This window comes from Bombus pyrosoma, linkage group LG8 (genome assembly GCF_014825855.1).
Source record: "Bombus pyrosoma isolate SC7728 linkage group LG8, ASM1482585v1, whole genome shotgun sequence".
In the NCBI taxonomy this organism is placed as follows: Eukaryota; Metazoa; Arthropoda; class Insecta; order Hymenoptera; family Apidae; genus Bombus; species Bombus pyrosoma.
The window spans coordinates 868793-885472 of record NC_057777.1 but is presented as its reverse complement, the minus strand read 5'-3'; the positions used below and the strand labels follow the sequence as shown (position 1 = coordinate 885472).

Below are 16680 nucleotides of genomic sequence, written 5' to 3'. Positions count from 1 at the left end.
CTCTCATTCGGCAAAATGTAAAAGAGGATGCGTAGAATCGACGAATTCCTTGAACATTTGACACATTCCCTTGCGTACTTTTACGAACAGAATTCTATCTGTAAGAATTCTAAATAAAGGAAATATGGAAGTACCTGATAATATTCCTCGTCATCCTCCTCGCTGTCGCTGGTCTGCGACATATGGTTCTTCGAAAAATGAAGAGTCTGAGGAAACACCATGGTTATCGTGTTTTTATCGTCGGTTATCGACGTTTGACAAGACTCCGAAGGACTGCTAGGCGCGCTGATCGGTTCACCTTTGATCTCTGTACACTCCACGTCTTCAGGTACTACATTGTTTCTTCTCTTTAGGATAATCGTTGAGGTAGACGACGTGGACGACGACGAAGGCAGCTCGTCGCGTCCCGACGCGGTATTCATTGAGATCGCTGGGAAACACTCCTCCTCCATATCTGCAAAAACAAAAATATCATCCGTTCTTCGCTTTACCTCACATTTTATTCGCATAAGACGATCGTTTCCAACAACTTTGAATCTAAATTCTCTCTCGATCTTCGTATGTTCGCACGCTATTCCATATGTATTCTTCCGTACGCAAATAGCCAAGTATATAGATACTATGTATCAGTTTTAAACAGTTTTCTGTCCGTCATTGCATTATAAGAAACTGAACAGACAACGCCAAAGTCCAAAATTACGTGTGCAAACGTGTACAATGAAATCACGACGAGCAAACGGCGACAACCGCTATCAGATCCAGTCATTACACGTTACTGATATACCATTGAGCAATACGATAATACGAACTGGGTCGTCTCGAGGAGTTAATGGATCAACGACGTACACAGGCTGCATAAATGAAACTGACGGGACACGTTGATGACGGCAGGATATTGCCAATAGTGCGGGCTTCCCTGAAATTAGCAGCATTATCAGACTCCTGTTACACCTGTAACGTTATATGCTCCTCCATCGGAGATTCTGCTATAGCTTTCAAGTGTATTTCAAGTGTATCGTGCATTAGCGTTACCCCGTCATTCGCGACCCACCGTAACGATGTTGAGGAAGAGGTTCTTGAAAGTCGAATGTGGGAAGGTGAGGAGATTTCTCGCGACTGATAGATGCGCCGGTGAATGGAGATGCAAGTATTAGTAGGATCGTAAATTGTAACGTTAGGACTTTGTATAGTTGAGAATCCTGGTACTGAGAATGGATAGCGTATAGTAGTTACGCTACAACGTTGATATTTGTTGGATCTGCTAATGACGACATTAGATCTTTTTATAGCACGTACTTCTTACGACTGGATTGCGCAGGTTTCTGCGAATTTGCATTTTTATCAACGCAACCACAGAGATTGAACCTTAGCAGAAATGTGTCTTATCTACGGAATATTATAGGGATTACTATGCTGCGAGTTTGTATGCGTTTATGCGAAATTTGTAGACGCAAAACCGCATTGGATGCGTCTAACGACTACGTTGGTAAAGAAAGGTACACAGTTGGAAGTAACGATGAAGCTGTAAATAGCATTAAGATTTTGTTAAAAATTAAAGTTGACGATAGTGAAGACAATAATAGAATTTGCAGAGTTTACGACATACGGATATAGCAGTGACTCTGTCTAGCTTCTCTTTTGATAATGTGCGTGACAGATGAGAAAATTTTTTCTAACCGACAAGCGTGTTCGTGAAGATTCGTGGGGATATTAGTGGAATTAATATTAGTACTATTATCATTATTGGTATTGGCATTATTAGCACCAGCGTTCTATCGAGTTAAGAATTATAATATCAAAATTTTGCTGTCGGTGATATTACAAGTCTTTGTGGCTTACAATTAGATTCTCATAATTTTTTGACGATAACAACGATATTAAAATTTCTCGCAACTAACACTGATAGAAGTAAGATTCCTTGGATTTAATACAGTTACTAAAATTTACAGTTACTAAGGTTACGAATTGTATTACATAATACTCTCTACCGATATGATTAGAGCTCTTAAGATTTACCGATAATGATATCAGGATCTGCCGTAGGATATACTCTTATATGCTACTACGATTATCTAAGATTATTTGCAGTTACGAGCACATTATTGGATTCACTGAGAAAACATTAAGAAGGCACGATTCAGAACGATCTATGAGAATATACTAAGAAACTAACTATCGGTGAATAAGATAAAATCACAAAATACGTAGTATATAGATCAAAGAATTCATTAGTAAATTTACTCGATAAATATTGACTAATATAAAAATGTATGTTTTACCGAACAGAGCAAAAATCTGGCCTTCGTATCTCTCCCATATATCCACTCACAAAAAGCGAAACGATCACATCAAACGATATCTCGCAAGAAACCATTCGACTCTTATCAAATATATTTTTCTGTATCATCAACGAGATATTCGCATTTCGAAAATATTTGCGAAAATAATGAATTTGTTCAATGAAATCTTTTTATTAAAAAATAAACGATCAACTACTTGGAAAGCTAATTAATCGTTTTATGAAATCATCTTATTGTCCCTTGTCTAGCGGAAGCTCATTTTTATCAGCGGTGTTAGATATTCTATTTTCTGCATCTATGTGGCAATAAAAACTAAGATTGATAAAATAATAAGATGTAAATATTCGAAGATTAACTATCCTGAACGTTGGATAAAGATATCGTAATTACTAGACGAGGAAATGAATTCTTTCCAACTGGATTCGCATAACTTATAACCGGTGCTATTAAAGATTTTGTAACGTTAACAAGGTTTCCTGTCGACTTATACAAAATTTCCCAAAAGAGATTACAACTATAGTCCGAGTTTTCGTGTATTCTTACCATCGATTCTGCTTCGAATGTCCAACGATTTATGATGATCCAGATTAGTAGAATCGATGGAGGAACTAGTGGTGGAGAGAGAAGCGCCAACCCTATCGGCGGACGATCCGGAATTAGGTGTATGGGGGTTGGCACCGGGTGTCGCGGGGCTTGGAGGAGGACTCGACGCCAACAAACTATAATTGTGCTCGGACTTGATCGGTCGTGGACCTCCGAGGGCGGCATCCGTCATCAAACGATCCCTTAACACAACTCCCAGCGAGGATTTATCTCGCACGTTTAATGCGTTGCCCCATTCTTCCTCTTTCGCTCCCATGAGAACATCCTGGCCGAGGCCCTGCAAGCAAAACATCGCTATGTCACAAGTTCGAATTTACGCAAATTCGTATTTCCATGAATAAATTGAAAAAAAAATGAAGGCTAGGCAGAAATTCGTGTTGCCTGTTAAACAATTATAACGCAACTACGTTTTCAACATGTCATCATAGTTTCGCGTGTTACGTGTATTGTGCACATTTTTGCACCTAATGGACCGAACAATGATCGACTTAGGTAACAATACGAATGACTTAAGTGACATTGTCAGAAAGAAGTGCGCAGGTATTACATAATATCTTCGCAAGATAAAACGTGTAAAGTTTGCGCGCTAGTCGACGAGTTGAGTTAATTTCCGAAATATTTTTCACCGCTGTGCGACTGTAATCTTTGGAATTTGGAAAACCGGTTCGATTTTACGAGGATCGATGAAAAGACTGTTTCCGTTTAGATTTCGATGAAAATTATTAGGTGCAATCGATGGCGCATGCTTCTCGAGCGACTGTAACGATCGATACTGGAAGCGGATGGTTTGCTTTTAAGAGGATAATTAATAAAAATCTTCTTCGATTATATTTCGATATACGCGTACTTCGATTCGTTGCGGCGCGAAGGCAAAATACATAAAATTCACGTAAGATCAACGCGTTAACGCGTTGTTGCGGTAGTCGGTACTACCTTACGCAAAAGCTAACAATCGAACTTTGTGCATAAATACACGAGTTGACTTGGTGACCTGTCAACAATGCGTTGAGGCATAACCCGGTTAACGGGTTAGAGTCTCGACCCGTCTTGAAAGTTTCCGATCGCTGGAAAGGTTGCTCGTCTCTCTTGTACGCTCGCTGGTTGCCAGGCACATACGCGGCCAAGCCAAACCAACGGAGGACTCGCGGTGCGAATCAATGGACGGGGGGAGCAACGTTCGAGGCTGTCAATGGCTGCCAGTTGTCTCGTTACCGAAGGTGTCAAGGACCCCGCATCTAAAATTGTACGTGCTCGTATCCCGAAGCGGTCACGCTTGCCTCGACCAAAGAGAAGGGCGCTAGTCGGGCCGGTCAAGTTGAAGGCCGAAGCTGCCAGCCACGGGTACAGTCTCTCTTCTTCGCCCTTCTTCCAACCCGGCCAACGATCTTACAAGTAGCCCTTTCCTTGGGGCCCTTCGCGCTCCAGCAATGCGGAACTCGACGACAGTCAAGGTCAACGCGCAAGGTTCCGCACTTTTTTCGCTCCTTTACCGGAGAACCATCGAAAAAGCTAAGCTAAGCGGTGCTGCGCCGTGGGAAATTTAAAAATATTTGGTTGTTCGCACGGCAAAGTGTTTATTTTTTACTTCATGTTTTGACATTTTTGAGCGTGTCGAAGCGCTTGTTTCGAGTTTGTCTCAAAAAGTTCGGTTTATCGTTGAATATCGAAATAATAATATACGCGATATTTTATGTTTTATGTCGCGTTAGCGAGGTATCTACGATACATCCTGGTCTATTAGCTTTCTCCGTCTCTCCGCAAGTAATAAACGTAATATAAATGAAGGATTCGGTTCAAGGTTCGGTTTTTGACATCCTGCCAATAGACCGCAGAAGTTTTGCAAAAACGCCACTCTGCGACTTTCCGAGAGAGATGGAGAAATTAATAGACCAGATGTTGTACATGACGTAAAACGTAAAATATTGCTCATCCGTTGCTTGTTAACAAAGCGAAGGAACGAACTTGACGGAAACCCAATAATTTCGTCAACTTTCTATGCTCTTTCGTTTTATGGAATTAATCGATTGGACAAATAAGCGGCACAGTGCAAGAAACTGTTTTCACCGTAAGCTAAGCTAAGCCGATCGAAACACGACTATCGAAACAAATATTTTGAAACTTTGTGCATAGCGCTGCATAGCTTAGCTTCGCCTTCCGGTCACTGCCCGGCTTCTCTTTCTTTTATTTTGTTTCGTTTGCAGATTCTGTTACGCGTAATGGTTTGTGACCGAGTCGAGGTGATGATGAGTTTTAGATTTTACGGGAGAGGACTTTAGACGCAAGATTGTTGGGTTTATGGGTTCGATCATTGAACTTTTAGACCCAAATGTTGAGTTTTTGTGGTCGACTGTTTTTGTTTGTTCTAAGGAGATTTAAAGATTCTTGTCGACTCTCTATCTTCCAATCAACGTATGTTTTGGGCTATCTTTTATTTTTGTTGAACTATCCTGTACCTTATTTAAGTTTCCGGCGATTGTCGCGGAAAAGGATCAGATTTCTTTATCAAATTTCCTGAAATTCCTACGCTCTCGCGATACTGTTTATTTCCTCCGATCACGATAAAAGTTTCTAACGATAGCTGTTACCTTTCCTCATGAATATTAAGATGAAGCAATAGGAAAGTCGCAGCGAAGATTCTTACAGGTATTTTCTACGATACTTCTCTTCGCCAGAAAACAAAAAAGAAAATAACTACGACCTTCTAACTCCAGCTTTCTTTACAAAGACACTGAATGCGAATAACAATTGTAGACCGTGTTGTACGCTTGAAAAATCGAACGCCGAACCCGAAAACAATCGTTGAAAAGGAAGGACAGTTTGGCTTGAAATTCAATAACTCGGGTGAACTTCTATTATATTTTGCTGATCGGTTGCGAAAGTCTCGACACGTTTTGAGGTGGATACCGTTACACGTGATTGCGTTGCATGGTTGCAAGGGGAAAGATATTCTCAGCCTCCGTTCGAAAGTTGATACAATGTGCTCTTACTAAAAGCGAACGTCCATACAGGATGTTTCAGAGACAAATTATCCGGCAGCGATGAAACAATTCCTAAATCGAATTATTCGGAGAAAAGAATTAGCTGTATAATAACCTGCGAAAGTCTTTGGCCAGATAGTTCAATTCACTGGACAGTCTTTCAACGCTAGAATCAGCAAGTTCGTTAGGATGATAGATTTTCGATTCTTAGCCTTTGCAATTGTTAAAAACATGTACGTGCGCGCGGCTATGTTCTTTGATAAATAATAAAATAAACATTGCTTCGAATATAAACGAATAGACGAAAGTGAAGTAAAAGTTACAAAAGTTTGTTAAAGTAAAGGATCTGAAACGCAATTTTAATAGGTTTGATAGTCCTGGTATTAAAAAGAAGACGATTAATCCAACGAACGTTCAAACAATCGTGGCACGGACGCAATTCTATTCAAAGTTCTTCCGTATCGTCATTTATTTGAATCGCGTCGCGGCTTTTGCTCTTTCTCCTCGCTCGTTATGGGTCGTTTCTCTAACGGACGGCAGAACAAAGCCGGTGATTTTCCAGAAGCAAGACAATTATTCTGCCCTAGACAATTAGCAACCAACAATCTGGGACCGTGGCTCTAGCTTCGCGACACTTTTTCAACGTGTTCTTCCAGCCGTTCCAATCACAAAGAATTCACTATATTTTCTTCACCTATGCTTCCACTTTACTTCGTTCGAAACATGAGAACCATCGAAAACCATAAACGAAACAGTGGGAATAGAATAAAGACGCGAACTATAAAATTTTCTTCGTCTTTTGAAGTAGCTCGTTATAGCAACGCCTCTCCGACATGCTCTTTAAAACCATATCGATTGGAAGGATGACCCTGCTATTTTTTCTTTTTTTTTTTTTTCGACCAAGAAATAGCGAAGGAAGAAAAAACAGGGGAGAAATTTTGTCTTTCAAACTATCTTCTCCCAGCTTCACAACACTTTTCCAACGCTCTTTTCTAATCGTTCCATCCACGAAAAGATTCTATTTCATTGGATTTTACTTAATTAAGAGAGAAAAGAGAATGAAAAAGAGAAAATAAACTAAGAGACAGAGAGGAAATGAAATACGAGCGAAGAGAAATACGAAGTAGAAAATTTTCTTGGTTTTTCAAACTAGCTGTTTCCAGTTTCCAAAGGAGAAATGTTGAAGCAACCGGTCGCGTTGCCAACTGAGAACTGACACGTTCAACGACTGGATACGCGAGATCTGTTGCGCTTCAGCAATGCGGAACTCGAGCCCAAGGTCGCGACACCACTCTTCCTTTTTCATCTCCATCGATCGTCTCTTTTCAACCTGGTCTCTCTCCTCTGTTACGTGCTTCTTCTACCCCCGTCTGCTTTTCCGTTATGCTTCAGTCGCAGCATCGCCGTTTATCCAGCTCCTTACGCGGTTTCATTTCCGCCGGAAGTCGCTAACGGGTCATTTTACCGCGGAACTTGGAGATAAGGGCGCTTCCGGAGATTTTTCTTCGATTTTTAACGTCGTTCGTCTCGACTCTGTCGAGTCTCTTCGGAGGAAATCGGGTTCCGGTTTGAAGTGCATCGACAGATAAGATTAATTTCGCGCTAAAACACGTTTTGAGTCTGTCGAAGCGTTTTGAGTTTATAGGCTGTTACGTTGAAACGAATCGTGAACTGCAGGACGATGTAAGGGTGAAATTTGAGGAATGTACCGCGGCTTTATAAGTCTTTATATCGAATTTAGTTTGTAATTATTATTTGAAATACAAATTTTCTGAAATATTTATGATATTCGATATTTATAACGGTGCAAAGTACAAAAAATATGTTTTTAGACTCTAAATTACGGAGAGGAATTCAATCGAAATAAAGTGACTCGTCACGTTTCAACGATTTCCGTTAACTCAAAGTACTATCCTTAACGTTTCTGTTCGCTGTTTAAGCTACGAAATAAATTAATCCATCGCTATTAATAAAGTTACAAATTATAACTATCTTTCAAATTGAACAGAAGCTTGATTCTACTACTGACATCGACATCTTGTTATATCGCAGACCGTTCGAACTAACCCATTATCAAGCAGAAGTGCCAATTAAACATCACCTGTTCTTTTTCCAAGTCTGTTCGGTAATCCCCAATTACAGTTGCCCGTTAACCAGTTGGCCAACACTCAAGAACCAATTTTAATTGTAACTTTCCATCGAAATGCATCCTTCGCTTCCATCGAAAATCAAACTATAATATATGCAATCGTTCTAAATCAATCTTAAATATGGTTTAAGTTTCTATCTCTATCAAAAAGTTATTCGCATTTATTGGTAAACTTTTTTCATTTCCATTAAACAACTATCAATTTTTATTGGCTCTCTGTCACCTGCATAACAAAGCGATGACGTAACGAGGTAATTTTTATAACTTTTTATCATCGATTTCTCGGATAATTTATCTTCAGCGTCACTTTGTAACCATAAACAACGTCGAGTTAGCCTCGAGAAAGTAATTGTTACGTCTATCACAGTAGTTTCGACGTCGATATTAATTCGTCATGGAGCCGTACGGGAAGTGCAAGAGCCGACGGTGTCGTAGCTCAGCAATTTTCTCCGACAGTTATTTCGCTGGTTCAGCCCGTTCATGTCAGTGCCTTCGCGAAACCGTAGAAATCTATGGTTGCTAACTGCTAATTTCCGCTTCGACGTTGCGACAAATCATTTTTCTTCGGTCGCGGTAAAGCGATTCCTTTACCAGCCCCTCGAACGGACGAGCGACAGTCACGTTTTCGTCCAGCCAAACTGTTGTTCCGATGCTTCAAGAAACACAGTAATAGTAAAATCGTGAGATTTTATTTGAAAAATATGGAAACTGCAAGTTTGATGGAAATTAATTACGACAATCGCGAATAACACGACATTAATCCTTGATCAGATATCAGTAAGTATAATAAATAATATGTCTGATCACTGTTGATACTCTATTTTATTCGATTCGTCTATGGTTTCTATAGAATGCATGAAATGTATCGAACAAATCTCTTTTCGATCGTGATACTATTTACTCGATCCTTAAACAATCGATTGCCAAATTTAACAAAAATACGTGAACGCGCTTATTGATTACAGAAATATGAAAAGATAGTAAATTTATAGCTTTCGAAAGTAGCCTAACGTGTATGAATATGTTATAAAAAGTCAAATTACGAACAGGTTTCTAAATTTGCTTACTACATGTGAACCAATGTAGTTTATACATAATTAATTACTCGACATACGTATATTATACCCACTATATGCTATCAGCATGCAATACAATAACATACTATACAAATCTGTACGAATGTAATATTTTTGTAAATGTATCTAAAGCGAAATATCCATCGTAATATTTAGGAAGAGTCTCTATTCCACTCCCTCGGTTATGTTTAAAAATATAAAATCGCGTAAACAATGGCTGACTGCTAATGAACGATCGACATTGTCTATCATTTTCGCAACGATAAGAGCCAAGGATACGTCAGCCATTGGAAAATTGACACGAGCTCGTCACATTTCGCGAATTCCTACGTACGTTTTCCGCAGCTAACCATCATCGTTTTCCCTCTAATGGAAGCATCGATCCGCCAAGGTGTCATATGTTATACTATAGGTGACCATGGAGGGCCTAGTTCACGTAAAATGTCGATATACGTTCGGGTCACGTTCATGGTTGCTCGAAAACCACTGCTATCTACGTTCTACGTCCGAGTTCCAAGTAATCGATACTTCCATTGCAACTTGTACATTAATTATTGTACCGATACGAATCCAGTACGACACTGAGAAATAAAGAAGAATTGTCGAGACTGTGGCGTCGCAATGAATTACGATCTTTCTCATTTTTTTTTTTTTTTTACGCGGTACGAATTTTGAGAAGAATTTTTAAGTCGTATAATAATATCGCTTGGCAAATTTTAAATCGTTCATACTTAAAAGTAAATGTACACCCATCGGATTAAAACAATTGAACTTGAAATATTTTGTATTCGCGATTGGAAAAACAGCAGGAGATGTACAAAGTGTATCCGCAATATCATAGTCAATTCGTATTATATATTACTGCCTCGATTTTTTATAATATTTCGTATAACAACGCATACCGTGAGATGTATTAATTGGATTAAATGTTTGTTTCCAAATTACGAAATTTAATCCTCGACTAGTAGTATCCTAGAATCACAGGTGACACACGCGATAGTTCGGGCTTCAGTTTAAATTAGGTTACTTAACTTTAATCTGTATTCTGTACTTTACGCCATATCACCAATGATAATCTTTATCGTGTAAAATGCAGAATATAATTAATATAACCTAATACAAGCTGCTGTGTGTCACCTATGACCCCACGATACCGCTCAAGGTTGAGGATTTAAAAAAATCAGATTAAGCGTACTATATTATTAGAATATCTTTTATCTCCTTTCGTTCGTCTGACTGTACTATATATCCAACTGTTTCACGACGGAGCAGATTTTTAATTGAATGAACCATACGGATGAAACAGTTTTCAAATCGAAAGTTATTCGCAGCCTTCGATGTCTGAATTCCAAATAGAGAAACGAGATCGCGTCGTTGAGAGGCTTGTTTTCATCGTTTTCAATTAGAAAATTATCGAGATACGATTACTGAAAAATAGTCGCAGATATGATTATAGAATTATCGAAATACATTTATTGAAAGGTTGTTTGTAAGATACGGTTACAGCAGGACACCAGAACCGTGGTTATTTAGCATAAAATTGTCGGTAAACAAAGGAAATTGTTATCTTTGTTAAGCACGTTTTGTACGTGATCGAACCTCTGAATTGAATCCCCTCTTGCGAGGACGATATTATTAAATTATTAAATCTGAAAATTAATAATTATCTATTTGCTTCGTACGCTTAAATAGATCGTTTGACTGAATATACACCGATTATTTAATAGTCAGGCAAGAAAGAAATACGCGAAGTGCCTTTACGCTAAAAACAGCCGTAAGAAGCATTACGTTGTCAGTAGAGAAGTTATCAATTGATTTGTATAATCATCGGGGAAATACAGAAAAACGAAAGAAATATTACACGATATCGTTCTACGAAACGTTTATCATACGTTTAATTATGTATGTAACACTGCATACACGATCGCAATATTGAATATTTCAGAGATCGATGCAATAAATATTAATATGTTTAAGTATTATGATCGTTTAAATTCACATTTTTCAATTGAAATATTTATTACAAGTCAAGCAATTAATCCGTAAGATCAAATATACGATATAATTCGTTTCTGATATCTGCTGACAAGAAGAAATAGCATAATATAAACATGATTTTGTTTTATATCAGTACTCTATTTTTATCTGATCCCGTGAAACTAAAACCGGTTTAAAGTTCAAAACGGGCATAAAATAAAAACTCAAAAAGTGCTGGAAAACATTTAAAAGTTGAGACTGTGAAAAAGAAGTACAACGAAAACCGGTATTTCCCGTTCAGAAACAGGAAAACAATCGCGAATTTGCAAGGAACGAGGCAACAAGGCGTGCAGTTATGCCAAGTATCCGACAGAATTGACCTTTCTGTTCGCCAACACGCTGGCAAACTCTAGATGTATGAAAACGATGGTAAAAATCGTGGTCACCGTAATTTACAAACTTTTGGGGAAGATCACGCAGTTGCTAACAATGATTTTCATCGAAATCAATTAAATAAATTTAGGTTGCTACTAAAATAAATTTCATGGAAAAATTGCAAGGAAACTTTATCGTTAAAATACTCGTTGTCGATGATTTAAAAATTCAGATCATGATGTTTAAATGAGTTTAAAGTTAAATAAATTTGGACCACTGGCGAATTAAATTTTCAAGAAAAAAGATTCCAAAAATGTGCCGCGTGGAAGCTTGCCGTAAAAATTGAAGTCGATGAATTTGGAATTAAACGAATATTAAATTTCATAGAACCCACACGCACGAGTACAAATTGAATTCAATCGCCGCCTTGATATCAAAGGACCGTGTTACAGACAGCCTAAATTACCTCGCAGAAACTCAGCTCTACTATGAAATCCAACTAAAGGACAACGAGCCGAATATTTAATTTTTAATTTTTAATTACCCAGATGTGGCTGTGAAATGAAGCCAAAATAAAAAAAAAACAGCTATATTAAATTCATTCCCGAAAGATTCTACAGAACTAAAAATTAAACATTTCCCCCGTCTGACCTACATTTTGGCTTATCTGGTTTTAAGAATCCGGTTTGACAAACGAATATAAAGTCGCCGACTGTAAATCTACCGACGTGATTATATATTCACGTGCAATAAAACGTTTCGATTAAGCCGTTACGATCTTGATTGTTAGTTCTCGATAATGTTCACGTTCGTTCGTCACACAGAAACGACTGGTTCCCCTCTGAAGAACACCTTGCATGCGCGACCAAATATTCAGAGTTACGTAAAAGATCTTAAACCGACATTAAAGACTCGTTCGTGATGAGCAGGTTTCCTTTAGGGTTTAGAGATTGTATATTTACTTAGTCTCCGAAGACACGGAATTCCAGGTTCTTGGATGCTTTGGATTTGGAACTTTTATCGCATTACATTTACAACGTTGAGAATTTAACGGATGTTGGAGTTTCAACGAAGAGAGATTAAAAAGGGGAGTTAAAGTTGGTAAATTATCGAAAGTTAAGTTCTCGAAGAAGACTGGACATTTTCAATTTGCGCGAGGAAAATTAATTTTTCAAGGTTACGAATTGAAAATTAACGAGCAACAACTTTTTCAAATCTACAAATTTAGGTCTAGTAACATCTTTCAAATTTGAAAATTGCTGTACAAATGTAAAAGCTTTAAACGATTAACGATATTTTCAACAAACTCATCGAAAATTCCCAAACATCGGCGTACAACGAAATTCGCAAATGCCAATTTCCGCGCAAAAATTCGGCCCAAATTCGCGCCTTCCTAATTCCACCAACACGCCCGTCTTCGACGTCTTAAACTCTAATCGCCTAAAAAACCTCTCGAATTCCATAGGGTCGAGGAACTTTAGAGCAGAAAGAGAGCCAACAATTTACCAAGTAAGTAAATCTCCTGCTCCTAAGTAAACCTCTTGTAAAAGTTTCCACTCGTCCCGCAAACGTAAGTAGTATCTTTGGTTAGTCGAGAATCTACGGCGACCTATAGGATTCTAGTTGGCAGAAGTCACTTTTACCAGCGTGTACCAGCCTCGATGAAGTCACGAAAAAAGGTGAACGTCCTCGAGTCCCATCGAAACCGTCCCGTCACTTAGCTCACTTCCCCTTCTCTCCCTTTCTACGTTCGTGCAACTATCACGAGCAAACTACGGCGAAGACGAAGACGACTGGATCGTTGAAGATGATGAAGACAACGATGACGACAGATCTTCTTTGCCGTGGTATGCACAACCATGTGGCTCGTTTCAAAACCCGATGCCCTCCAGTGGACAGGTACTTGACTGTGTATACCTGTTCCGATAGACAAGTAGACGATACCAGGAAAGTCGAGAAACTCTAGAAACCTTGAAATACAGCCGAACAAAGAAGGAATATGGGTATCTGGATACTGCGTGCCGGTTTGAATACCGGAAGCACGCTTCGCTCTGTGGATTTAACGCTTGGTTTACGGTACCTGATGATAGTTTCGAGCGATCAAGAGTGGTTCGAATTTCGCGCGTTATGTTCTTCCGGCCTTTTTTGCTGGAATTTTATTTTTCTATTATCGACAAATTTTGTGTAACTCGAGGAACGAGTACGAAAGCTCGCAAGTTCAAAGATCACGGCGAGATTAAAGGAGCATCGATCACTGATATATTAACGAGCTTGTGATCGTAGAATTTTTTAATGGAAAGATTAATTGAAAGGAGACCGAGGTTAAGAGGAACATTGTTTGGCGTTAAGCAGGGGAAAAATGCTTCTGAAGATAAATTTCAAGGATAGTTCGATCACATTTTACGTGAGTCACTGTATGCTTCCTGATTGACTCATTGGATTGATCATATCGTTTCACTTTCAGATTACTTGGAATTTAAAACGCGTAAATATACTATAATGCGTCAATTAAAAGACAGAAATAGTAGAAAAGCTGGACGATTGCTGGATAAAACGCGATAGAATCAATTATCCTGCGTGAAATAAATCAAAGCGATATTATTAAATATTAAGTATTTAAATAGTCAAGCACCATTTTCAACGCGTATTTTAGGCTTCAAATGACTACGTAAGACCGCCAAACTAATTTTCTATTAAATGTACATTTTCAAACTGCATCCAAATTTTAACAATATAGTAATAACATACGCGTCTCGCTACGATGCTTGTGAAATCTCAAAATGTTTTATATAACACGCACGATATAGACATAAAAAAAAAAAAATTACTATAGCGAGTATTCAAACACTTTCGTGAGCCAGCGCAATATATAAATTTCGAAACGGATTACCCAAAGAGCACACGAATCGACCATTCAATTCCTGACGTAGAAAAGATGCACAGGTTCAGTTCGTGACGAAGGAACTGGTCACGCATTCTAATATCCTCGTAACATCATCGAGAGGTTCTCGAATGACGTAATCTCTCCCCCTGTGGGCCCCTATGAGCTTCCATGGGGCCACGAGCCGCAGGTAGCATCCGAAAAATGCCAATGAAAGCGGCTCACCTCTGTGAGGTACTCGCACGATGGAATTCGGAGTCGAGTTCTCACGTAACTTAGGGAATAACGTACGCCTCAATTTCCTCTCGCGAGACTGACTCGAACACGCGGTCGATCGAGGGCAGAGGATTCAACAGGTAGCCGACGCCTCTGGCCACGGGGATTACGCGATTTACACGCGGCTCAGCACCCAAGGAAAACGCGCGTCGTATTCCACGAAGACGCCCCTAAGAAGATCAACTTCTCAGCGGTTTGATTTTACATTCGAACGAAAGTCGCTCGAATGGACGAATGGACGAAAAAAGTAAAAATGACAATTTAGAGTCTGTCGCTGCTAGACTTGCGTTATTGTTATTACTATTTATTTTATTTAAAGTCGCATCGACTGGTATAAGATCATTGTTCATGGAAGTCGATGATCTTTCGTTGCAGCGGAATCGACGCGAGGATATCGTTATTATCATTGTTGATATTATGTTCTTTTCTTTCTTACGATTATGGGGGTGAAAACCTCAAGAGTCTGGCATAGCAAGCTTCGCGTCTGGCAGAAGAACTATTTTCCAGTTCGTACTTATTTTTCGGTCAAGCGTGTCCTGATCTTATTCTAATTATCGCGGCTTGTTCTCGCAAAGTCTTTATTTTAATATTATTATTGGTATTTATTTTAATAAGTACGGGAATTATTAGCAAGATGTAGTAAACTTTACCAGAGAAGATCTTTCGAAGGATAGCTAGGATAAGAAAATAAGAGAGAGGATTCTCTTCGCTGCACAAAATTTGTGGAGTCCCCCTTTTAAGAGTTGTATTATTTTGGGGACTTGTTTAAGACAAACGAGCGAATAATTGAACAGAGAAGAAGAGAGAAGAGTCGAACGGATGTTTAAAGATCTACGTGAATTTGGGGCGATTTCCTTTTTAGTATTTGCATTATTTGCTTCTATCGTTCTCTTCGAGAGGTGAGAATATTTTGTTCGGTTAACGCAAAGAAGGAAAAGTTTTCATTGCTGTGAATGTTTCGTTGGCATCTGTTTTTCCGTATTTTCAGTATTTTGACGGTGTTCCGGTATCTTTATTATTTTGAGTGTAAATAAAATTAAATTGGAAAGGAGAAAACGAAGCCTGGGTGAAAGGGAAAGGGGCGTTCTTTTTATCGCAACTTTATAGAGACCCCATTTTTAGAATTTTATTGCGCAAATGTATCCGACACAATAAAAAAATGTCGCACGTTGCAGGAAGTGAAGAAAAGTACGATACGGTTTTATAAATATGCGCCTCTTTGAATGCATTGTTACGATCTACGACTTCCGTCTTCGTGGGCGTTGTTGTCCAGACATCTGTGCCTATGTATACACGACTTTTTAATTACACCAGCTGATGACAGCAGCGATATCCATGTAATAATTATTCGATCAACTACGCTGATAAGAACAAATTTTATCCATTCTCAGAACCAATGAAAAGACGTACAATATTATTCCCTCTTTCTATTTAAACGAACACGTTAAACGGTACTAACTGGACATTTCAAGAAATCACCGACGCTGTTCGACTCGTCTGGCGAGGTTAATTAAATTTGCATACGTACGAGTATCGTTTGTTTATCCCGATGCTAAAATTAGATGGCAGAGAACGCGCTATGATTCACGAATAAAATAAATACTGGTAATATTATCATAATACAAAAATCTAGGAAAAAATACTGTACGAATTTTTTCCAAATTAATTACGCGTGATCGAAGAAACGATTTACGCGTGAAAATGAAAAAGTTGGTTGCAAATGTGTGTTTACGTTTAATTTAACATCTTAATAAAAACGTTCTATAAATAAAAGTTGGACAAACAACGTTCATTGCGCGTAAAGTTTAATAAACAATATATTGAATGATATAGTTTTGAAAATTTGTAAAGAAACAAGGAATTTCCAATATATATATATATATGTCGGAGAAGCGTTATGATTAGAGCTGGGGTTAAGGGCGTGAAAGAAATCTTCGTTGTAAACAGACATTGTCGTTATGCAATAGAGAAGATATTGACTAGAGCAAATATGATTGTTACAGATATCGACAAGTAACCGTGGTAATTAGATACTCGAGACGCTAATGACAATGATCCTGGGTTC

At 38.5% G+C, this 16680-nt stretch overlaps 1 protein-coding gene across 7 annotated transcripts in view; it reads right to left on the bottom strand.

The window, feature by feature from the left end:
- The window catches only part of LOC122570413 (cyclic AMP-responsive element-binding protein 3-like protein 2), a 49522-nt gene that overhangs the window by 10660 nt on the left and 22182 nt on the right, over positions 1 to 16680 (bottom strand). For 3 of the 7 annotated variants that reach the window (XM_043732693.1, XM_043732694.1, XM_043732696.1), the window contains 2 exons: positions 2844 to 3180; positions 135 to 454 (listed from right to left, as the gene is read on the bottom strand). In XM_043732693.1, coding sequence (XP_043588628.1) covers positions 135 to 454; positions 2844 to 3180 — 657 coding nt within the window. The other 4 variants (XM_043732699.1, XM_043732698.1, XM_043732700.1 and 1 more) reach the window with 4 other exon arrangements.